This window comes from Monopterus albus, unplaced genomic scaffold, assembly GCF_001952655.1.
Source record: "Monopterus albus unplaced genomic scaffold, M_albus_1.0 scaffold173.1, whole genome shotgun sequence".
Taxonomy (NCBI): domain Eukaryota; kingdom Metazoa; phylum Chordata; class Actinopteri; order Synbranchiformes; family Synbranchidae; genus Monopterus; species Monopterus albus.
This window is the reverse complement of record NW_018128053.1, coordinates 1,351,757-1,377,031: the sequence shown is the minus strand read 5'-3', so window position 1 is coordinate 1,377,031 and position 25,275 is coordinate 1,351,757. Positions and strand designations below refer to the sequence as shown.

Sequence of the window (25,275 nt, the reverse complement as noted above, 5' to 3'; positions counted from 1 at the left end):
CACACACACCGACCGTCAACAAACTGTCGAGATGATTTACAAATGAAAGGCGCTTCCTGTTTTTTCAAGCCCAGAACATGTCTCCTACTTCAGCAGTGGTCCAAGTCCAGTCTCACCTCAGTGGGGACAAGAGATACAGAGGCCATTAATATTACACAGCACAAAAGGAAGTCAACCCCATTACACACAAAATCAGGAGCACAACACAACAGATGCAGCAGCTTCACAACCAGTAAGAGGACAGGTACACTGACAAATACCATCAGCAGCTTCTTCAGAAAGAACACCTGACAAGGAACTTTACTCAGACATCAACTTCATCTGATGAACACGTCTGTGCAAAATGGGCTTTGAAAGAAACAAACATCACACTAAAGACTTTGACTAACTGCTGCAGCCCAGTTTGGGATCTACAGCAAGACGGTACTTCACTGTTTAATCTGACTTGGTGGCTGCCAGCTTCTCCGATCAATTCTAGGAATATAACTGCGCCCGCCCACTGCTGGTCAGGATGGAGTGACACTTCAACCACAGTGAGAACATAGTGTCAAGGGAGCTGACAAACTGCCAACCTCACCCAGCCACAACGTGCCAAGGTGCGACTGCCACACAAGCACTCCCTGATGTACGGTTAGGGATTTGTGAGGCTGAGCAGCCAGTCGAATAGATGCTGATGAAGACCAAACATGCTACATACAATGGCCTCAAATTGCTTATTCAGTCCAAAACCCAAACATATTCAGTTTACCAACAACATGGGTAAACGAAAAACAGAAAATCTTCAATTCAGAATCTGACAAGGGAATGTTTAAAAAATTATGCATCTTCATCGATAAACTGATGGACTAGTCATTTCACCTCTTGCCTTCAAGAGGTTTATGGGAAGTGCAGAGGGAGACATGAGGCAAAGATACTGTGTGAGGTGAGAGGGGCAGATGCATGCTGGTGTTGTCAAACCTAGAGGAACATGGGTTACTGCAGTCTGGCCTGCTGGTTTAGCCCACCTAACACAGTCAACAGTGGTTGACACACACAACACGAGACCGAGAGCACCTGACCACAGCAATGTGTGTCAAAAACTGCTCTCTCACTCTGAGTGATAACTCAGCTGTACTTTAACATGGGGACATGATACACATAATTTAAGATGTATTACAACTAATGTTTCCTGGAGGTTAAGAAAGAAAGAGGCTCCTTACAACAGCAGAACCTGCATGAGAGTCAACATGTGCTTTACAGGAAGTGCAGCATCACCTACTGAATCCAGATTTACCCGAGCGAGGCCCACGGTGCAGGACTTTACACCCTGTTTCAGAGCACTGGCTGGGTGCATTCTCAGCATTTAACACAAGTTTGCAAATGTAACTAAGCATAAGAACAGTGGGGGCAGTATAACAGGATGTGAGGTTTGGTCAGAAGCAGAAACAATAAAACAAATATGACAGAAACTTTAAAGAGAAAGTGACGTCCCAGCTGCAGCTCCTTCTGCCCTGACCTCCACATTACCAACGTGGCAGCCGTCAATAATGCCACGTTCACTTACGCTATTAGATGTTGTTCCCTTGTCGGCCAGAGCACACAGGCAAGTATGTGAACACAGGTCACACCCTATCGTTTGTATGTACGTGTTGTTCAAATCAAGTCCAAACAAGTTTGGGTGGAGACAGGCTCAGCAACAACTCTTCATTTGACTGGAGCACGTCCTGTGTATGTCCACACGTCCTTTTGATAAATATTAACACAAAATAGACATCACACTCACAACAAGAGATCAGGATTCAAACCACTACCCAGCTAAAATGTACCTCAAACATATGAAGGGCAGGGGAAGCCGTGTCTGACACTGTGTGTGTGTGTGTGACAGCAGCAGATTGCCACATTATTTCCTTCAGTTTCATTATTTCATAGATATACTGTAAAGCTCAAATCTTCAGGCAGGGATGACCTCTGATTAGACGGGTAACATTTCATACCATGTAACAGTGTGGTGCTCCCAGAGATACCAAACTGGGCCTCAGGTGTTTAACCTAGAGCCTGAAGGTTATGTGCACATCTGTTGCATCTTCATGCTTAGACTCACAAAGCTGTGTTTTAAGAAGAGCTGACTTCATGGAATGGTCCAGGAAACAAAAGAAACTGAGGTCAGAGCTGGCAGGAAAGGAATGAACACGAAGGAATGGCTCAAGTTTTACGAGAGACCGAGACACAAAGACGGAGGTTTTAAAATTGCCATTCACAGATCTGACTTGGACCTATGTCATAAAAATAGCCAAATAAAAAAAATATAAAGGACAAGTGGAACTGGAGCCAGAGACAGTGCTGACAGCACAGATTAAAACTACATGGAGAATGTTGAGTAGGAACTGGCATCTCTCTGGTTTCCATGTATGTGGGAGTGTGTGAAACATTCTTCAGCCTCTGCCAGCTACAGTCAGCAGTCCGCTGCTGGGCCTCAGAATAGAGGCATGATGGGAGTTAAATAAGGCCTCGTATTACTTTTTGCACCCCTGCCTGATCACTGACAGACCCCCCCACCCACAGGGTCCTGGTTCCAGTCAACGTAGAGACATGGCTCTACAGCTACAACCAGATATGTCCCCAAACTGAACGAAAGCTCTCATAGTTCATTCTAGTCTGGGAAAAGTCCAGTGTCTCCTGAAGGCTGAAGGGGAACCGGTAGAGGCTGTGGTCTCAGCTCAGCGCTTCAGCACGGGGCTGCCTCGCTCCTGATCTTTCTGTAATGCCTGCAGGACCTGAGGAGAGTACGGTCAGAATCTGTATTAACCAGTACCAACCAAAGAACCTAAAATGTAAAGCTGTAAGCTCATACCTGTGCCCACTTCTTGTTTCGGCTGGCCATGTGAATAGCGGCGATGTGCTGGAAGAGCTGCTCGGTGGGGATGAGGTCGGGCAAGCGGGTGAGGAACTGAGCCATGTGGATGAAGTCCATGCAGGTCAGGACGTCCTGATAGAGACGCAGCAGGCCCAGTGCCGTGCGGAACAGGAACTCCTCACCGTCTCTGCAGAACACGTCCCACACGCGACACGCCAGGTCCAACGGCAGCGGCTTACTGTACAGAGTGAAGATCCTGGAGGGACAGGCGCAGGGAGACACAGAGAAAGGCACTGAATATCAGATTTATGACAAATCAGAAACCAGAGGTTAACAAATGTCATTTCTCAAGTTAAAACAAAATTATACATCAATGTACTGTACAGTTCGTCAGAGATGATTAGATTGGTGTCCGGTGAATTCTCAGATAAACAGCTGTAAGCAAAAGGCTGATCTAGTGTCAGTGAAAATCTGTGGGTAGGTGTTAAACACGCAGTGTGTGCAAGACCCTGAAATATCTCAGAACCTGAAGCGACTGTCGGAGGAGTGGGTGAACTTTTCTAACTCGTGCATTGAAACACACTAAGCTCAGTGCTGATGTAATGACAATTCTTCAGTTTCATAAAATTAAAACTAGCAGTGCTGATTTTTAATGTGTGTTTACAGCAGGGGCTCTATTGACTTCTTTTCATAACAGAATGTGTCACTTCCCCCGGAGCCCCGCTGTAACACTGTGCAGCAACGCATGGTCTGAAGCAAAAGTGGAGAAATGATCACAAAAGCCAAAAAGATCTCTGATATTTACTGTATATATCACAACATCTGTGTCGATATTAAAATAATATTGACCTAGCTATTGTTTTGTAGCTTATTTTACCTAGATTTTGTGTCTGGAAAGTCACAATGTTACTGGAAGTCACCGGATTTTTTTAAAGGGTAAATCACCAGTATATTGCCCTTCTCACACATGACTATGTGTGAATGATATAAATGAGAGCTGAACAAAAATAGAAAGGTAGAAATTTCCACAGTCAGTAGGCAGAGACCCCTACTCCACCCCCCATCTTGTATGGTTTTCTCAGAATCACACCTGACAGTGAAACTGTGATGAGCTGAAAGTGAGGCAAGAGTCGCGTTTCGAGATGATATGTAGCACGTTTTTTCTGGAATGGAGAACAACGTGTACTCCGTGCATAGGTGGGGAACAAACAGGTGTTTTAGCTTCATATATATTTAGTGGTTCAGCTGTGAAATGACATGATAACAACAGCCCAGAAGACCCTGTCAGGTTTCCTGTGAGGGCTATAATAGTGTAAAGATGTCAACATGTATTTTCAAATGTCTGAGTTCTGTATTGAAAAATGAAAACTCAATCTGAAGAAACAATGTGAAATACATTAAATAAAAAGAAGAGAGAGCTCAAGACTCACCAGTCAATTAAATAAATATCAGGGGTCAAGTTGTTCTTCTTGAAATGTGCAAAGAGCTTTGGTAGATTTTCTTCAAAGAACACTTCAAAAGCTGCAAAGTATGTCAACATCTGCAGAGAGGAAAGAAAGAAAGTGGTCTTATAACGTGACACACACAGTAACAAACCACATCGCGGTGTTCAACTAGCAGGCCACTGAGTCATTCGTAAAAATGGACGACAGCGAGGAAACTCAGGTGCCTGTTGAAGAGAAATGTAAACAAACAGCAGAGAGGCTGATGGGATGTTTTGGCTGGCCAGACTGTGTGCGAGCTCACCGAGTGTTTTCTGTGGCGTCAACAAGTCTGATATCACAAACGTACAGCACAGAGAACAGATCAGGGCAGAAAAATGAAATGAAACCCACTGATGTGCTTGAAAGTCAAAACCTCCCGTTTCTGCATATTTATTAGGATTTGTAACAGAGAAATTGAAATTACAGCTGCAAAGATGAATGGATTAACTGATTAGTAACTAGACAGAAAATTCATCAGCATGGAATAACTGTCATTTTAAACAAAAAGAACACCAAAATAATTTGCTGTGCAGATGGGAGGATTTCCTCAGCCTTCCACAATTTGAATCAACATTTCTTTGGGTTTTACACTGTAGTTTGAACAAAACAAGGTATTCAAAGATGTCAACTTGAGCTTTGGGAATTAGTGATGGCCATTTCCCCCAATTTGTGACACTGTACAAATTGATTATTCCATAATAAACTAATGGCTGCAGCCTTAATTAAACTGTCTCACTTAAAGAGCAGATGTGTAAAAATTGAATACAATATTGTTTCAACTGTACTCAAACACATATTATCAACAAATTAAAAATATTAAAAATGTTAAATGTTTCATTGCTCTTTAAATTTTATTCGACTGCAAATGTATTTCAGACTGTGAACTATCGTCACATTATGCTCTACTGATCTTACTAAACAATTTAAAAAATGGTTTTGTAGTTATGACCTTTCTGCACTATTCTGATTTTTAATAATGCTTCTGGAGGTGCTTACTAGATTTTCACTTTTGTATTATTCTTGTTAGATCATTGGACTGCAGCATCAATAGGAGGTTATCAACGTGCCTTTTATAAGCCCAGAGTTCATTTCTTCTTTCACTTGGTACGGGGTGGGTGTTAAAACTAACTTTCCACAGAAATGCATGGCTCCAAAGGCCAAAAATAAATTTTAATGTCCATGAAATGTTAAATATTGAATACAAAAGCAAAGCAGTAGTAATTCTGTGTGTTTAAAGCTATTTTATGTCAAGTCAGTGGGTGTGTCCAGTTTTAGTTTTGATGGGGGAAGTGTGTGTTTCGTGTATACTGACAAGGCTGTGGTCGACTCTGAAGAAGGCCATCTGACAGGGCTTGTTGAGCAGGTTGGCAAAAGCTATGAAGGCATCAGCTGTGTCCAGGTTCAGGATCAGCACTGCTGCGATGAATGACATTCCCTGCACCTACAGAGACACACACACATACATGTTTGCACAAACACAAAAAAGAGAGGTGTATGGAGACACTGGCAGAAAGTGAAGACCTGTTAAAGGTGAATTTTGCAATGCACCATCCTTGTCACTCTTACCAGTGTAAAGTGCTCTATAATCTCATTTAAAAGAGTAATTTACAATCATAAGCAGTTATGCTTCAGTCTGTGTCTGGAAAACAAGATAAAATGCTGATGCAAGGGACTAAACCAACCTACACACAGACATGCATGCAGACATGGGTTGGGGTCATTGCAGGAAGTCACACTCATTTATAGACGTGTACAGCTAGCGTGGAACTGTGGTGAGGTGCAGAAGTCAAACCGCATCATCTACAAGTGGCTTTGAGGTGCATGAACATAAATTCAATGTAACAACACAGCATAATGCTTAAACCACCAGTCGACACATTTTTAATGCCACTGGTTAATTAGAGTTTAAGCTGGTCCAAAGCTTAGGTGACTGATTCAAAAGCAGAGACGGTTTGATTAAAAATATATCATATGCTAGACATCAGGCGGGTCAGGACTGGAGTCTGAGAACAGACAGCAGTGAGTCATGCAGTGGAACACTGGCACCTGATTAGTGAATCTCCCTGGAGGAAAGGAAAAGATGCTGTGGTTTACTAACTAGGAAAAAAATCACACCTACACGGAGCAGAAAAGTCTTGCCCAAACCACTGGGCACTGCGCTGTGCAGCTGTAGAAAAATTAGGCACTCTGAGCTCCTGACTGCACGTCTGTGATGATGCGTCGGGCTTTGTGTGCATGCTGCAGCAGTGAAGTGGAGGTTACAGTACGCGCTTTAATTTCTGACTGACAGGGGACAAAAGAGGACTAGTATTTTAGTCCATGTCTGCAGACTACAGAAGTCAACCTGACGTGAGCTGATAGCCAAGGTCCACACCTTCTTACAGGTACTCTAACCACCAGCTGACTGCACCGACTGTAGAATCACTTCATTTTTAGCTCAGTCTTTATTGTTCTGTGTGAGTAATTTGGCACACAACAGCAGACTCATCTGTCAGTAAATAAAGAAACATCATTTAGAATAGGTAACACCCAAAATGAATTAAAACAAAAAGAAAAACCAATTCAAAACCAATGAGTAAAAATAAGTTAAAGCAGGTGGAACCAGCAAAAAGGAGCGCGTTAAAAACAGAGCGTCTGTGATTCATATAATAACCTTACTGTCTAGCTTGGCACACCATGCTATGAGGCCAAAGGTTGAAACAGGCTTGATGAATACTGGTTTCTAGTCAGTCCTGTTTACTAGGAACCTGCTGAGCTGTGAATTGTAGCTAAGAGCAAGAATAAGTTTATTTACATGTTATTTATTGTTGGTGAAGCACAGTAGCCAAACATTTTATAGAAACTCATTGATTAATATGAATCACTGGCACTGAAAACGCAGTCGTTCTTAGATTCAACCTTCAAATGTCATCTGGGCCTGGTATTTCACATGGGCGTACTGAGTACTGTCTTCTCGAACACATCCTACACACTTGGGCCCCCACTATCGGGCAGACACCGCGCACACTGGAAATTAAATACCTGAATTTCACAGTCACTGCAACCGCAACCAAACTTCGGTAATTTAAGATAATAATAGACCAGAGTAGGTGTTATGTGGGAGATCTAAGTCCATGCTGTCATTTTTGACCTAATGACTTGCCCACAGCCTTACTATAAAATACCTCAAAGTTACTATTGTTAAGAACTTCTACTATGAGCTGTTTACCCGTGTGCAATATGTTGTCTTGTGTTTTTTCCCTAATTTAAATGTGACACAAAACTAAAATCATATCACATATAGAAGAAACAGGCATCAGCCATGTATGGAAGCTTAAAAACAACACCCAAATGTTTACCCACGTTCATGAGTTGTATGAAGATTACCCCAAGTATACATTCTTCAAGTTTCACTAGTGGGTATAAAAAAAAAAAAACTAATATAAAGTGTGCTTCCGTATAGCAACAGTGTATTGCCTGTGTGTGTGACTTACGTAGCCAACGTCTGGCCGGTAACAAGTGTATGCTCCCAGAATGCTGTGCAGCACATCGTGATAGGGCCCACCCTGATGACGAACAAAGGAAAAATGAAGACAGTGGAACAAACAGGCCAAAAATACACACACACACACACACACAAACCACTCAAGAAATCCCACTGCTGAGAACATTAAAAAACTGGTAATCAAGTAACAAGGAAATGTTGTTTCAGCAGCAACATGTGCTTTGTGCATCTTGTTTCCTGACCTGCTGGAAAATGCACAGCTGGGGGAAGGTTCTTGAGATGTCCAGCTTGATCAGCTCCAGGCTCGACTCCCTGTCTGAAGAACCAGCATCTGGAAGACATGGCCAGCATCTTACAAAACCCTAGAAACTCTGTGAGACAAAAGTCTGGACACACTCTCCCACTGGACTGAATGGGAAAGTGTCTAAACCTTTGAGTGGCAGTGAACATGATCAAATCAAAGTACCAAGCCAGAGAAAGTGAAGAAAATGATTCTATTCTGTCTCTACCTTCAGCTTCAGTCTCAGCGGTAGGTGCTGGCATGGTGTTCCACTTCTCTTTTGCCCGGGCCAAACAGATGTTATACAGCTCTGCAGAGACATAACAGTACCACGATACAGCCATTATGAGAGAAGGAGGGGCAGAAGCTAAAGCTGGTGAGTAGAGAACATGACGACTGGGCAAAAACCACTTCAGATGATAAAAGGATTCAGCCCTTGGCAGCAGTAACACTAAAGGTGATTAGAGGAAACAAATCTCCATCCATTTCAAAAGACATTTATTCTGCTGCAGTACAGTAAACATCCCAGCATGTGCTTTAACCTGTGGCTGCCCTCTAGTGATGAGCTGCTGGATCAAAATAATGAGCTGCTGAGACATGATGTGGAGCATGATGTGCGGCCCTGACCTTGCTCAGTACCCAAAAGGAGCAGATTGATTTTAACTGCAGAAAATGGCAACTACAGGCCATGCAAGGAGCAGAGACATGCAAGAGCAATTATACAGCTGATTTGTTAATATTAATACCAATTAACTTGTTAATTCCAATATGTACTATATAATATTTAGTTGTTACTACCAACAGAATTAAAAACATAATGCTTTCTTTCTCTGAGGGCTAGGAGTCAATTAGCATAGCTTAGCATAGCATAAAGACTGGAAGCAGAGGGAAACGGTTAGCCTGGCTCTGTCCAAAGTGAAAAACAAGTCAGCGGTTTGGCCTGCAGTGCGTTGGAGTAGGAGCCTGAAACTAGCACCTCACTTTCCTATTTAATTATTCAAGAATTGGTTTCAAATTGATTCAATGGATTGATTGAATCAAATCCTGACAGCAAGAATCAATGAGATTCTTAAAGATTGGCACCCATAATCTTCAGTCCCAAAATGTAGCAGTAAACTAGTTACCTAGGAATAACACAAATTACCACCAAGAGTTTAGCTTTTTATTAGCTTTAAAGTGCTTAGTAGTATTTGGTAGTACTGTAGCAGCAGTAACCTCAGTGCCACCAGTAGCAGGCAGCTTAGGAGAAATCCTGGGAGTAGCATTACCAGTAGTAATAAAACTGCTTCACTTAAAGTGAAGCTTTGCAGGGACTGATCTTTGTATGATTATGTGTGTGTGGACAGAGTGATGATGCATAGGACTGTGTTCCATTTAAAGGTCTAAGTAGCATAAAGCAGAATGGGTCAACTCAGCATTCTGCTTATCTGCAAATGGCCCTGAGGGTGCCATCTCTGTCTCGCTCTGGAAATTTATGCAGCTCAGGTAACAGACCTTGTTTCTTCTCATTCACTCCAACATGCACACTCGCTCTCATGTACCGTGTGTGATGTTGAGCTCGTTGCCCACAGCCAGACTCCACACTTTGCCTCTGACACTGGGGGGGATGCCCTGCCACCAGAGGTCCCTCACTCGTCGAGATGTGCACCTGGTAAAATATGAGAAGAAAGTCAAGAGGCTGCTTAATAACTGTGTTTCACAGAGGAAACCATGTACCCATCAGGGCCACATGATGGCACTCAAGAAGTGCAAGAAACGGCTGCCCTTCAGAGTAAAACTAACCTCTGATTCATAGTGCTTCATTTGTATTATGGTGGCAATACAGTTAATCTACCTGAACATTAAGATGTGTGGCCTGGGTAGTCCTACGCATTAAAGAAACTGCAGAGCAAAATTACATAAGCACAAACACTTTACACAAGGGCTCCACAATTGTCATGTTTGGAAATCAAACACTAATCATAGTTCAGGGTCATACACCCACAGGAGTGGCAAGATGTTGTAAATACCAAGGGAGACTATTGTGTACAACTAGCAGGTATAACAAAAGATATTGACTGTGAGATCAATTAAAATCAGCATGCTGGAATGAACATGGGCCAGTTATGCCTGTGAGGCAGGCTACGTCATATTAGGACCATAATTAGCCATTATGTTGAAATATGACTGGGCTGTACAGTACTCCTTGCAGCACTGGTCTCCAGCTGCTGCACTGAACAGTATGTACTTGCAGTATTTTGCTGACTATGACATTAGATTTAATGAAACACAGCATAGTGTGAACCCTTAACCCTTACATAGCCATGAGGATTAATGACATCCTCACGTACTTATCTAGATTTTACAGTGCATCAATGCCTACTAATTTAGACAGCTAAAGTATTTGGCAGCACAGTTAACCAAAAATCTGTGTTGCTAAACAGTGCTGATTTACACCACTGGGTTGGAATAATGTGACAAAGAATAAAGGGACATCATTTTTGTGTTTATAAGACATTCAGTCAAGTTACTATTCCTTCTGTAAGGCACCACACATTAGAGAACTCTTGACCCGTGTTTGTACTGGTAGCTTCTGCACAAAGAAGCAAAGTGTAACACACACACAAAAGTACAATTACCGCTTCTCGGTTTTATGCCTCCACCTCCAACCAAATTCATGGGTATGGGACAGAAGTAAGGTCAATGACCTTGGCCTTTGACCACCAAAATCTAATTAGTTCATCACTGAGTCCACTTGAGCCAAATTTGAGGAAATTCCATCACAGTGTTCCTGAGATTCCGCTATCACAAAAATGGGCCGTACAGATGGACATCCTGAAAGCATAATGCCTCCGGCCGCGGCCATATGAACATCTGAACTGTTATCAGTCTGAACTCTGTTAGTGTTCGTACTCACATTGTACTCCAGTTAGGCAAGATCTCCTGGTTCCAAGTCTGGGCCACTGTACAAATGCTATCCTCAAGCTTGCATCGATCCTCCAGCTGCTTCTTCCTCTTCTGAGCCTCCTTCAGCTCTACACACAGGAGCATGAAGAGAGATGGTCAGACACAAAACAAAGAGAAGCTTAAGGGTAAAGAGGAAAGGTGGAGGAAAAACACATTGCAGATTAATCTGATCAGGTTCCTGATACATTTGTTTGGAGCTGGGGTGGATGCTGGGGAAGTCTTCCACAGTGACCTCACGGTCTGAGGGGAACTAACCACAGTAAGTAAACTTTGATTCTCTTGTCAAACAACCTCACCTCTCTTCTTGACCTGGGCCACCATCTCTTCATACTGCTGTCTGTGTTTCTGGGCCTCCTCAGCCGGTTTGGCAGGCAGATTACTTTAACACACACAGAGAAGTATATGGATTAGCAACAATGTGTTTTAGGGCTTCAAGGCATTACTCAGGTTGAGCAAGCTTCTGTGATGCAAAGTAAAGAGAACGTATACAGGCAACAGGAACCTTTCACTGACTTGCTCTGCTGACAAACCCCGAGATGTGGCAAAAACCCAGGAGTGTTAAGATGCGACATTTCATAACATGCTCATTCTGTCAATTGGTAGATGACAGAGAGGCAGTTTAATGTTGAAACCAAAAGAAATCATTTATTAGGTTTTATCAATATGTGTTAACAGGTGTTTTGTTTTTTAGGGTGGTGAGTGTTTTCTGTTTCACCCTGTTAAATCTCAGCGTGGAACACTTGTGCCATTTATGAATGACATTTTAATGTAGTGCCTGTTTTTTCAAAAGCTAATGAAAGCAAAACATAGTACTCCAATTCTACCAAGCTAGTAAAACTGAAACTTTAAAACATGTGCAGACAAAAATATGAAGTATTTGCACTTTATAAAACAGAGGGTAACAGTAACAGATGGGAGGACATGTCAGTCTGTATATTAACAAAATGTAAAATGCTAAAAAAGGAATAATGGAGCCTGGCTGAAGGAGGGCCATTAAATTTTCAGCATCACTTCTCTTTTACAGTCTGCGATACAAACAGCACACAGACTGAATGGAGTCAAATGACCTGGAAGATGCAGGAGGGCTGATAAAGGAAGGAAGGAAACAGAGGGATATGGAGATGGAAAGACAACAGACGTAGCTTTATTGACTGATAAGGAAACTCACTGGCAGTGAGAGATTGAAAAACGTGGGATAGTTTACACAAAGATCTGAAATGTGTGTGTTTACATACGCAGGTCTGTCCTCTAGTATAAGTGCGGTGGTGGAGAGGGGCTCAAAGTCCAGGTTTTTCCTCACACTCTTCCTGGGAGATGTCGGGTTGCCAGGTCCAGGTCTGCCACTCTTTGTTTCATATTCCTGACAACAACATGATTTAGAGAATGTAAAACTACAATTACAGTTTTATTTACTACAGTGTTGGAGGGAAAGCACTCTGGTTTTGAGGTCAGTCTCATTTGGGCTATATTTCGTTTTAAACTGCTGGTGGCAATGAAATTTATTACATCAACCACACACACACACACACACACACACACTGAGTAAAGACGAGAGAGAGAAGAGAGATTAGTTGCTCTGCACTGAATGTCAAAGTACTGACAGCCAATACATGCAAATTTGCCACCAAGGTCACAGCTGTCCTCAGAACCAACGCTGTGGTCAGACAAACTATCAGGTCATAACTTAGGGCAGCGGAAAAAAAGAATATGAAAAAAGAAATGAAATAGAAGGGGAGAAGATTTGTATATACTGTATATGTAGACGCACAAAGTCACACAAACACTGACAGTCTCGACAGTGCTCTTATGGCCTCTGAGAATTTGTCAGCCATGGTCTAATGAATATGTGATTTCTGCTGCATAACTCGGAGCATGTGACAAGTCAGCCAGTTACAGCTAAGGTCACGGAGCAGTCCGACACAAGGCCAACAGCTCACACACAGGTTGTGTGTATGACAACAACTCTGAGCCTAAAGCCAGGAGTCGACATAAGGGTGCAAAAGGCACAAATAGCTCAGGGAAGGCCTTCAGAGAGGACTGTTGGAAGATCCTTGTCTTATTAGTTCATTAGGAAGCTCCTGTGAATAAGGCAGGCACAATAAGTGTGTGCACACACTCCACTGCATGTTCAAAATGGCCTCCAGTGTGTGTTGAGCTGGTTAATAATGCAGGTGGAGGTCTGTGAGCAATCAGCTCAACACTGTGCTGTCACTGGGACATTTATACTGATCAGCACAGGCCACAATGCAGGCAGCAAAATCTATTCCCGCAATAGAGTGTGTGCGCATGCATAATTGCTGGTGATGTTATTAGTGTGTCTTTGTTTTGCTGCTTATTGTACCAGAGCCTGGTCTCCATTGGCTCTGGGATGCAAATAAAGGCAACTGAGTCACAGTGAATATTTGTTTGAGGAGAAAGCCAGGACACCAGAGTGGCAAAGTGAAATAAAAACATACAACTGCCATGAATTAATTATGATAGCCATAATATTTATAGAGCACCTACCAGAAAGGTAGTCCTCAATCTAATCATAAATTAAAGTGTCATAAAACAAACTAAAAGCAGTTAAAAGATAGCAGCTCTGTGATGCGGTACTTTCTCACAGTCATCATTTTAATATGCTGATGTTTGGCAGGCATAAGTTAATTAGTAGCTTTAATGCTGGGTTAGATATATTTTGGACGGGAAAGCACTACGCATTTTGTATTCTTCATTGATTTTACCATACTTAGAGTATGGTGTTGAAAACTGGGGAAATACATACACAAGCTCACTTCAACCATTGTATATATTACAAAAAAGAGCGATAAGAACTGTGCATAAGATGGGGTACAGGGATCACACCAATGTAGCTTTCATACAGTCTAAATTGTTAAAAATTTTTGATTTAGTGGAATATAAGACTGCTGTGTTTATGTATAAAGCCAGGAGCAATTTATTACCTGGTGGAATTCAAAAAATATTTAATAAAAGGGAAGGGGGATACAATTTAAGGGGTCAGTTAAATTTAAAAATTCATGCTATACGTACAACCAAAAAAAGATTTTGTATTTCCATAAGTGGGGTAAAACTATGGAATAATTTAAGTGTAGACATAAAAAATAGTAATAGAATTGACGAGTTTAAACATAAATAGAAAGGTATGTGTCAATCAAGATATATGCAAGAACAGGCTCAATGATTAATTAGATGGAACATTGTGGGTGTGGTGTATGAATGTTAACACTCTGTTATAATTCTTTAGTATATTACTTGTGTGGTGTAGAAGAGAATTATTTATGTAGAGATACTGCTTGCAAACCAATGATATAAGATGATGTCATGGGGTAGGACTGGATAAGTCTGACTTCTTCCTACTCCATTCACGCATGTACTAGGTATAAGATATTGGATTAGCATTTGTTGGATATGTGTAAAATTATGTGTGTTGACATATCAACCGTCTTTACAAGCTTGAAAGAATAAATCAAATCAAATCAAATGCTCACTGATTAACCAGTTATATTTTGTTTGTTCAACGTGTATAAGACAGCAAAGCTGTGGCTTTATGGGGAATTTGTGCAAATGTTCTTTATATTTACCAAGCAGTTATAAAAGTAGTACTGAGCTTCTCACCTAGCTCCTTGCAAGAAAGCAAAACAAGCATATTTCCCTTTATCACATTAGCATACCAACACGGTTTACTGAAACCAAGTGTAAATTTCAGCTCAGACCGATGAGCCGGTCATTGATTTAGCATGTCTTAGGTCAAAACCCCACTGGACACCTTGTAAGTTTGACCTGTTGTTGAGACACGTTGATGTCGGTACCAAATTTTATGGCAATTCATTTAATAGCTGATGACACTGCTGTTCTTGAAGCCATGCTGCCAGTATACCTAACAATATAATGCATGTGAATAAAAACTAAATACTATAAGCCACAAAATACTTTTGACTTTGTATTTATATGTATATATGTTCCCATCAATAAAGCAATGCTAAAATAGGTTTTAAGACAGCTATAAAAGCATGGGTGGATGTCTTGCAAATCTCACAGACTCAGAAAAGGCCATGAGAGAAAAAAGGTGGCCACTTTCAAAGTCATAGCAGGGAATCATCGTATTTGAACATAACAGGGAAGCAGCTTGAGTACAAATATGATGAAAGAGAAATCTGTGGAGAGGAGACAAAGGAATATGGGAAAAGCTGTGAGTAAAATGCCAAACATCTGTTGAAGTTTGGGCATCAAGGAAGAGAAGTTGGCTCGTAAATTAGTTCTCTAAATAATAAAGGATGTTCATAAAGGACAGTTTGAGTAATAATTTTAGTTTTCTCTTCTAAATAAGTTTGGCTAACCCAGGGGTTTGTTTGCAATCTGTGTGATCATGGGACTGCTGGTTTCTTGACCAGCTGGAGTTTGTTTTAGCGATTTTGTTATGTCGAGTCCCCAGATCACAGCCCTTAAGGACAATGCTACTGTCCTTGTTACTGGTGTGAAGGATGACCAATGCTACAAAAAGCAAACATAAAAAATAAAAAAATTACAAATTGTGATCGTTAACAGTGTGTCCTAACTTCAAAATAGCATTTTCTCTTGTGCATATGAATCAATAACCAGGTTTGTCTGTGTGCTTCAGTGACCAGGTAACACACATGTACTGTTGTCTGGCTTATTAAAGGCTGTGTGTATCTTAGAGAACAGCTGCAAAGATTAGTCCGAGCTTCACACCATGGGAATGGATGGACAGTGCAGGCAGAGGGAGTGAGAGGAAGTGGAGTGTGTGGTGAAGTAGCTTAGGGGGGAGGCACACAAGGTAATCTGACGTCTGTTCAGCGACAGTGCAGGTGCTACCAACAGGGTGAAACACAACACAGGATGCACGTGACACTGTACTGAGAGGTGTCTATGGAAAGGGGAACTGTGTGTCAATGTGATGTGAAAACACATGGAGCAAATGTGAAAAGAGGAGTATAAGGGTATTACACATATGTGAAGATGAGAAACTATCTAAACCAATAAGATTATTACTAACAATAGTAACAATAGCTTGAGGCTGCCAGAGGGAAAAAAAAAACCCACATGACAACCACATCACCGTACCTTTATCTCATGTAACAACTAGTGCTACTGGTGAACCAGCATTTAAGCTGTCAAGAAATGAGCCAAGATAAGAAAGGAAGATACCGATTCATATCATAGGATACTTTCTACTGCAGACTTATTTTGTCCTCTGACAAGCAAAATGAAAGCTGGTTTTAGTTTGCAAATCCTCCCAGCAATCCTGCTTTTTGAGACAGATCACTGGCTACAAACTATGCATACAGATAATGATGCTCCCTCAGCTTAGTTTACTTTGCAGACACAAGTGAACAACTGATCACAGAAAATATATTCCTGTGACAGACATTCTGCCTCCTAAAGGTTTTAGAAAAATGAACAAACCTACATTTTACCAGTGCTCTCTGGCAACAAAACCAAAAAAAATCTAGTTATTTAGCAGCACAAACCCAGCCATGTAAATTAACACACCTATGTTATACATTTCTCTGAGAGACAACAATAGTAAGAGACCTCAGTCTGTTCACAGGAGTATCCCCTCGAGGTAGCCTTTTGCAGTAATAGCAACTGTATCCCATGATAACCTGCTGTCAGGGTAACCTGCTTTGTCACCGTGGCTTTCAGTACAGTTTTGCAATTTCCTGGTAGTGATGTAAGAGCTCTCTGGGTGCCTGCCTAGCGTGACTGACTGGCTGTCATGCTGGCTGCTAATGGCCTTTATGGTTTGAAACTCCAGTCACTTGGAAAACACTGAACATGCCAAGCTGTTGTCTGGTGCTAATTTAAAACTTTAAAGCAGTTGGCAGCATCACTCCATGTGGTCCGACAAAAGTCTCACACTAAAAGACACCGCTGCTGCTTATCCATCATATTTCCACGAAAACACCACTTAATAATATAAGCTGAGAGATGAAAGGCCACAGTAGGGTGCTCAGCCTGGTCGCTATCCTGTTCCAACTCGCTGCTTTCAAGTGGAACCTGCCTGAGGAAACAGATAAATACATTAAAAAAAGCTTATTATGATAGCAGCCTTCTCAAATACAGTGAACCGAAATGGGGCAGAAGATGTCACCTGACAACTTTAAGGAAATATCACAGGTGGTGTTATTGTGAGGTCATCAGCGTTAGCTTAGCTTGAGGTTGGAGATGACCAATTTCTAATCATGGAGCCTGTGCCACAATCTCAAGTTTGAAAGGCATGGCTCTTCACCAGGTGAGGAGCATCTAACAAAGACACCATCAAATGCAACACTAAATTGCTAAGGTACTCTGTTAACAAGCATTTCATTAGTCTACAGAGCTCTACTGTAAGTAAGAGAACACCACTCTCATCCTGACATCTGACAGAGCAGAAGAAAGCAGTGTTCCGTTGAGGGAAGCTTACTCCTCAGTGTATTTACTGTATATGCACACCAACAATTCCATTACAGGAACACTGAGTAAATACCATCATCTGCTGCTACTAGGATACTCTTACATCCTTACTAATGCACTTCCAAGTTCACTGCACACTGTACCATGCAAGATTAGTCCAACAAAATCCTGACAGCACTCTGTCAGACGATTTGATAGCAATTTTAAGGCTTGTCAAATGATATGATTAATGTTTAGTACATCATGTAAACAATAACAACAAAAAGCTTGAAATGACATGAACTCATTCATCTACACCACTGAATCAAGCTTTGGCCTGATATTTGTGCATTTAAAAGCATTTAAAGTGGAGGAAGAGCTGAAAAAGCAGCCAACGTGAAATGCTAACTCTATACAGCGAGTCTGAGGTAAATGTTCTTTAGCAGTAGTATTATGTTAGCTTTGTTGAGTACTTGGTGCCATTTCATGTTGTATTCTGACTGATCGGTCTGTAAATGTGGGTCATGGTCACAGCTGTGCTGTGGAATTTTACACCTCAACTTTCAACACCACTAGATCGATGCTGCCTTTATCACTGAATCTCTCAAATTATAGTTGGTAGAGGCTATCGCACAGAATCATCATCACTGTTTCTGAGCGACGGCCAAAGATTTCACCATCTTTGCCACAACTGCCACCTCTAGATTTTTGTTGAGGGGAAAATTCAAACGATGACATAATTGAAGTATCCTTCCACTGGACGGCCACCCTGCACATTTCTCTTCACCTCAAGGTGCAACACACAAACTAAGATAATGTGATTTTAAGATGCTATGCTAAATGCCATCACGTTACATTCAAAGTTACATTAAACAACTAAATGCAGTGGTGTATGCATCTCACAACAAAGCAACATAGCATTGTTTGCAGGTGGGGGTTCAGCCTCAGTGAAAACCCTGTAGCCCTGCCGGCAAAGATGGCTAAACATTTATTTAGCCACTTTTGCTCTCCTTGCTAAATCAGGCACAAATTAATTGCCATACATAATTAACAGTCAGGTCTTGTTGATTATGAATAGGTCCACGCAGCAAAATTGTGTTTATCTGCAACATCTATTGGTTATGCATTTTATGTAGAGAACTGGTTTCGGGCTTGAATAAAGTTTTCTGGGCAGTAACCAGCCGTCTACTTCCGAGCTTGTGTTGTATGCAAAGAGCTTCCAAATGTTCTCCTAACAAAACATGACAAACCCAACATGGACTTTTGCTCTCAACTAAGGCTAAATCTAAAAATACCTGACAAAGCATTTCCAACAAAGATTCAATCTGCATGCAGTATTTTTTGGCACACAGCAGCTGACACACTAATAGCTAGTGTCTCCACAGGGGAGCTGAAAAGGAGCACGTGTCGGTGCTGCTCCAGCAGCTTTGGTGTGACAAAATGAAGAAAATGTACAATATCTAGACCAACTGGTGTGACTATGAGCACTGGCACCAAAACACTCAGATATAATCAAGTGTTTGCTTGTTTTAATCCAAGCGTGTTTTAGTGGAAAGCAGGGATAAATAGTCCCACTGTCAAATGAGCTCTGTGTTGCTTTAACTGCATCAGGCGGAAATCCCACGACATGCTTCAAAAAGCCAAAATGGAAAAGAGACAGTGCTATCACACTGCTGCACGTGCTTTTGTTGATGCGAGCTGTTGGCTGTGTTCCATGCAATGGAGATGGGTAATTTCCTGGGTGGACATTAGCCCATCAACAAATCCAGGAAACCAGAGATTTGCATCTTTCTGGTGGCAGAGACATCCTAGCAATCATCATCCCGCTCCCCTCCACCACAAAGCACAAAACAACAAGCTGACAGAGGCTGTTATGTGAAACCTGAGCCTTCCTCTGCTGCCTCACTTTCACGCTCCAACTACCAATGCCCTCTGATTCTACGAGACAAGGAGAAAACACAGCAGGTCACTGCTCTCACCCGCTTGTCCTCACAGTGCAAATGCTCACTCACCATGAACGCTGTGGTTCCTTACAGAAGGCCAGTCCTCCAGTGGGGGGTTGTTTCCAAAACCCTAGCCTAGCGTCATTGCTGCTCCTGAGGGCTCACTCCTGGCAACAGGACACCAAGGAGGTACAAAAGGAGGGCAGAGGGACAGTCAGGCTGCCGACACAGTGACACACCCTGCATTGGGAAGGTTGCCGCAGCAGCATTATACCCCTCTTTTTTCCTCCTCCTCTCTCTCTCTCTCTCTCTCTCTCTCTGAGCACTGATGCTACGCTGAGCGCCTCTGCATCAGGTCTATCTCTGCTGCGTGTGTGTCAGCAAATCAGCACTGCCGTGTGTTATCAGTCCCCGTTGCTGCACTGAAAGGAGATCTGTGCTCTGCTGTGCCCTGGCAGCCATTCTAATCAAACCCAGAGTCACGGATGAAGTTTCAGCCACTCAGGACTGAATGAGTAGCTGCTGCTGAAGTGCCAATAGGAGTTATATGTCTTGTGTTCTAAGAAATATGCTTCTTTGGTTTCTTGCTTATTGAATTATTCTCATTATATAGATGTAGTGGTTTCATAGCACAAGCACACTTGTGTACTGTGGAGCTGGAGGGATAAAGCAAATATTGGTTTAGTTAAAACCATTTGCTTTACTTATCTGATCCACAGCAGCGTGGTCGACTATGGGACACCCTTATTCAGAGTTAATCAGTTACTGTCATTTTCATCATTATCCAAAATTCCAGGGGACTTTTACTGCCCCATGATGATCTAAATGCTGAAATACTGACTTTCTCAGAAGAATTGAGAAAAAAAAAATTTATAAAATGAAGATGGCCGTTATGTTTAGTTTAAGATACTGATTGTTAGCAGAAAATATTAGAAGCTCAGCTTCAGCCCATTTCATACATGTCTGTAGTGACTTTCAAAGCCCTTCATTTATTAAAATCTGCAGGGGGTTTAAATAACATTACATTAAATTAAAACTACTGCTGGGAATACTGTCCAATTTCAATTCAACCTCCTAGATCTCAATAATTCAGACATGCCTGGGCTGCCAGGCAATGTGATTTAGAGACTCAGTGGGTTACAGAACAATTATTTTCTTCAGCAAACAGCAATTTACTGTGACCTGAAACTGCACCACAGAAGAGCGGATATAACAAGACTCAGCAACCGGACTTGCAGCAACCTAGTGGGAACTAGAATAAAAGCTTGATAAACAGCACTGTCCTCAAAGGAAAAACGTTGCTGGTGGGAAAAAAAAGCACAGATTGTGTCATAGCCTCAAAACAATAACCTAGGCTATTACAACATTCCACGCACAGCACGTGCGTACCGACAATGCCTTTGAACAGCAGCGCCAGTGATGACACAAAAGCTTGAAAGCCTAGCCATGTTAACTGATTCCTGAGGCCAGTATAAGGTTACAAATACAGATAAGATGGGCTTAGGATATTAAGCACAAGGGGGTGTGTACAATGCACTTGTATAAAAGACAGCATTTCAAGCCTGGGGTTCTAATACAAGACTACATTTACTTCATGCTGATGTGTAACATGTTAAATGGCTGATGCAAACAGTAGGAACTGCACATTAACAGGCTTCAACCAGCTTCAACAATGGAAGAGAGGGATACGGCCCTGGTAAATGGTAGCACAATAACAGACTTCTCCAGGCTCTAATTACATGCTGCCATCTTGTTCTCTGGTTTATTTTACCAGTAGAGAGCTGTCATGCCCATTAGTTGGGCCTGACAGGCTTTCTTGAACGGCACTGGGAAATTATAAGTTATCAGTCACCAGATGGCTGTCTCGCAAAGTCCTCTCAAAGACCTCGAAATTTAGAACTTCAGTGAGTGACACAAACATACACGTAGCATGTTACGCCACAGAAAAATAAATTTCAAGTGCATGTTTAAAAAGATAGGCATCAGTGACTAGTAGTTTTAGCTAGTGCAATTTACATACATGGATCTGCTCTGTGTATTGTGACTATTTTGTGTTGTATGCCAAATATTTACTGTCTTCGATCTAAGGCTATGGTAAGAAAGGTTTAAAACAACATTCTCATGCTACCTTTTTTATTTTAATGTATGTAGTTTTGGGGAAGATACTTTGCCACAGTTGCTGGTGGAGCAACAAGCTCCATTGCTTGGAAGCAGTTAAGTAGAGAGTAGTAGAGTTACACATTTGTATAATGTGGAAAATTATATACTGTAATACATAGTAAACAAATGCACTTATTTTGCTGTGATGCCATTTATTACAATTATTTTGAGGATTTTTTTCCTTTCTTTAAAAACAACATTAATTGGTTGTTTGCTTTTCAGCATGTGCTGTTCTAAAAATACCTGCAGAACCTAAATGTCACTGATGGGGAGTGTTGTTGCTTGGAGCACTGGTCCCTGGTTTTCAACAACACACAGACTGTGCTCAGTTACAGTACACGCATCATTACATAACTGAGCTTTAGCCATCAGTTCTGTTACTGTGCCCTGGGGAAGGAGTCACAATGTTGATATATTTATTGGTCTTTAGTGTCCCCTAGTACACTGATAAACTTCACTAAATTACATTATTGCATGAAAAGCTGGCTGCGCATCCATTTGCCCTTTGAACAGCAGCTGTTCTGCAGAACAAGCCAGTGTAGCAACACTTCATTTGAGCTTTAGAACAAATGGTGACGCTTGATTAAAATATTTATCTAATGCATTCAATATCTAAATCTTCAGAAGGTCAAACTTAACATTTCAGAAATTCAATTTAGTATCTTCTTTCACTGAAATTTATACTAATTACATCCAAAGTAGAAAATAAAAGGTGGCAAAACATCTTAAACCTCAATTTGGAGATAATCACTTCACAGGATATAGTGACAGAGGTAAAATAATAACGGACCGACAGGGCCATGACAAGGCCAGATAAACCAAAGCCCTATGATATATGTGAAAGGCATGTTTCCAAGGATGGCTGGCCTATGGTGTCCCAGAGACAAGTTAGTAGTCTGGTGCAAACAGTTCACATTTAAATCAAAAACATAATTTGCATTAGAAGTACTTTTTGTTTGTGGAAACTAATAAAAAGTGGATTAAGACTTTTCACATTTATTATTAATTTGCCACTGATGGATGAAGTAATGAATGATATTTTTTCACTTAGAGGTGAAGTGTTATTTTCTTAGTTGAACCTATATCATTATTTCATTGCAGTTTTATCTATTATGACTTTCTAGGTGGATTTTAGGTTGGATTGGTGAGGGGTCTGTGTTTCTGTATACATTTAGTTTTTTGTTACATCGATGCAATGACTCATTGTTACTAATAACCAATACAAACATGTGTGATCATAAAAAATATAGTAGAGGGTAGGGGAGAAATTTGACCAGCTCTCCTTCTAACTACATTAACGTGTTCATCCGGTTTCTTTCGGTTACCTGCTGTCATCGGTGTAAGTAAATACAGTCATTGAGAGGTGTTCTTCGTGTGTACGGTGACAAACCCAACACTGTGATCCCAATATCAAGATTCTACCTTTTGTATTCTCTTAGGGTCCTTGATGGGGCTTTCCCGTGGTGGGACTTTCCCAAACAGCTTCCAGCCTGGATCCCCCTGCTCCACTGGCCGACTGTCCTTCGCCCTCTTGAAAAACAGGCTCCTGGCAGAGAAAACAGATAGAGAGGTAATTAGGCTACATGACAAATGGATGAGGACGTTAAAAAAAGTGAAACACAAGCTACGATTGCAGTGTTTACTGGGCCACTGATGAGGCCCTCAGAGCCAGAGTCCAGCACCAGGTCAGAGTGTGGGAAGATTGTGTGCAACAGTTTTTTTTTATATATATATATATGAAGTTTATATTAATTCATGAGTACAGGCAAAAATAGACTAGATATGGGCAGGTAGCGAACAAAATAAACTATTTAAATTTAAAACGTACATAAAAAAAGCTGCAGTTTCTTCTAAACATCTAATCATCAAGCCTAAATAACTGATACATTTATTGTGAAGGCCTATGGCACAACCAGCTAACAGGACGTCACTCAGACATCAACGTAGGCTAGGCGTCAAACTGGATAACCTAGAAATGGAAATAGCTAGTGCTGAACAGGAAATTGTGGACAGCACATCATTGAAGGCCAAGTTGGAGCTATGGGAGAAATCTGATGGTTACAAACAGTGAGAATAACATTATCAGCAGCTTTGCTGCTTGTAAATAGTGCCACAAGATAGGTGACTCCTCACTAAGGGAGCAGCTGCAGAGCCCAGGTGTCGTGTCCATCAACAGATGCTTTCAATTATGGGTACAGGTCATGTTGGGTCCGTATTTCATTTAGAAACGACTACAAGGAACACATCAGGTCCAATACAGAGTTTTGTGGGTGTGGGTTTTCAAAATCCGAGCCACACCCAGAGCCATACAGGCCATCCAGAGAGCATTTTGAAATTCCATCTAGCATCATGTGAGCAGGCAGCCTGGTCATGGTCATAAGACTAATAAACTAGACACAGATGCCATTGGACTGCAGTGTTAAGAGACAGTAAACAACTATCACCTCTGCACTGAAACTAAATAAATTAACCTGAATGCTCAAATGGAAGGGAGAGCTGTCTGTGTGCCATATTTATCTCCCATCCACCTGGTGTTTAAATACCACATGCCAAGCTCCTCTTTTCAGCAGGGTTCACTGTACCATTTCTCCATCAGACAGCGTTGTCAAGAGCTGTTATCGAGGGCTTTAATCAAAAGCCTGAATAGAGCTGAGCTGAAAAGAGATGAATATGTTGGTCGAACAAAAGGCCTCTTCTAACCAGGGAAATAAAAGCTGTAGAGTGTCAGGCTAAAACATCTAAGAGTCCACGTCTAGGTTAGGGTGAATCTCATTGAGAGGCAATTTACTTTGGCAACTGACTGAAGAGTTTGTCATGATTCTGACTCATCAATAAAAGACATTTTCTATACATAGTCATGTCTAATAATATTGGCGGCCCTGCATTTCTGTCAGATAACACACCACTTCTCCCAGAAAACTGTTACAATCACAAATGAAACAATTTCTGGTGCTTTTTAAAGTCTGCTTTGAGTCATTGTCCTGCTGTAGGACCCATGATCTCTGATGATGACCCAGCTTTCTGACACTGGGCCCTGCATTGTCATAGTTCATTGGTAGTCTTCAGATTTAATAATGCCATACACACAGCCAGGACATCTAGTGCCTGAAGCAGCAAAGCAACCCCAAAACATCAGTGAACGTCCACCGTGTTTGACTGTAGGGACTGTGCTCTTTATACTGAAGGCCTCATTTTGTTTTCTGAAAACAGTAGAATGATGTGCTCGACCAAAAAGCTCTGTTTTAGTCTCAGCCATCCACAGGACATTCTCCCAGAGGGACTGTGGCTTCCTCTGGTAAGTTTTGGCAACTCTACTCTGGCAGTTCTATGTTTCTGTGTCAGCAGTGGGGTCCCCCTGAGTCTCCTACCATTGCGTCCCTTGTCATTCAGATGGTGACAGATAGTGCGAGCTGACACTGTTGGACCCTGTGTCTGCAGGTCAGCTTGAAAATATCTGGAAGTTGACTCAGGTTCTTTATCCACCATTCCAACAATCCTTAGTAACAATCTATTTTTCTCTTTCGTCCACATCCAGGGAGATCAGCTACAGCGCCATGGGCTGTAAACGTCCCGACAAAGTTATGCACAGTGGACACAAGAACAGCCAGTTCTGGAAAAATAGTGCATTATGTGACAGAAATGCAGTGGTGTCAATATTTTTGGCCATGACTGTATGTAACAATAATAACAGCTGAACGTTTTGTTAACACCCTGTCCCAGTGGACACTAGAAAGGCGGATCAGAGGTCTAAA

The 25,275-nt window shown here is 41.6% G+C and overlaps 1 protein-coding gene across 1 annotated transcript in view; it reads right to left on the bottom strand.

Moving 5' to 3' along the window:
- Positions 1 to 2,226: 2,226 nt before the first annotated feature.
- LOC109969418 (TBC1 domain family member 14-like) overlaps positions 2,227 to 25,275 on the bottom strand; it is a 30,876-nt gene continuing 7,827 nt past the window's right edge. Inside the window, exons 3-14 of the mRNA XM_020616292.1 lie at positions 22,946 to 23,069; positions 12,263 to 12,387; positions 11,324 to 11,406; positions 10,978 to 11,095; positions 9,623 to 9,729; positions 8,311 to 8,391; positions 8,044 to 8,132; positions 7,791 to 7,862; positions 5,630 to 5,758; positions 4,264 to 4,373; positions 2,831 to 3,089; positions 2,227 to 2,753 (exon numbers count right to left, since the gene is read on the bottom strand). Of these exons, the coding sequence (XP_020471948.1) occupies positions 2,697 to 2,753; positions 2,831 to 3,089; positions 4,264 to 4,373; positions 5,630 to 5,758; positions 7,791 to 7,862; positions 8,044 to 8,132; positions 8,311 to 8,391; positions 9,623 to 9,729; positions 10,978 to 11,095; positions 11,324 to 11,406; positions 12,263 to 12,387; positions 22,946 to 23,069 (1,354 nt within the window). The 3' untranslated portion in view covers positions 2,227 to 2,696. The remainder of the gene's footprint in view (positions 2,754 to 2,830; positions 3,090 to 4,263; positions 4,374 to 5,629; positions 5,759 to 7,790; positions 7,863 to 8,043; positions 8,133 to 8,310; positions 8,392 to 9,622; positions 9,730 to 10,977; positions 11,096 to 11,323; positions 11,407 to 12,262; positions 12,388 to 22,945; positions 23,070 to 25,275) is intronic.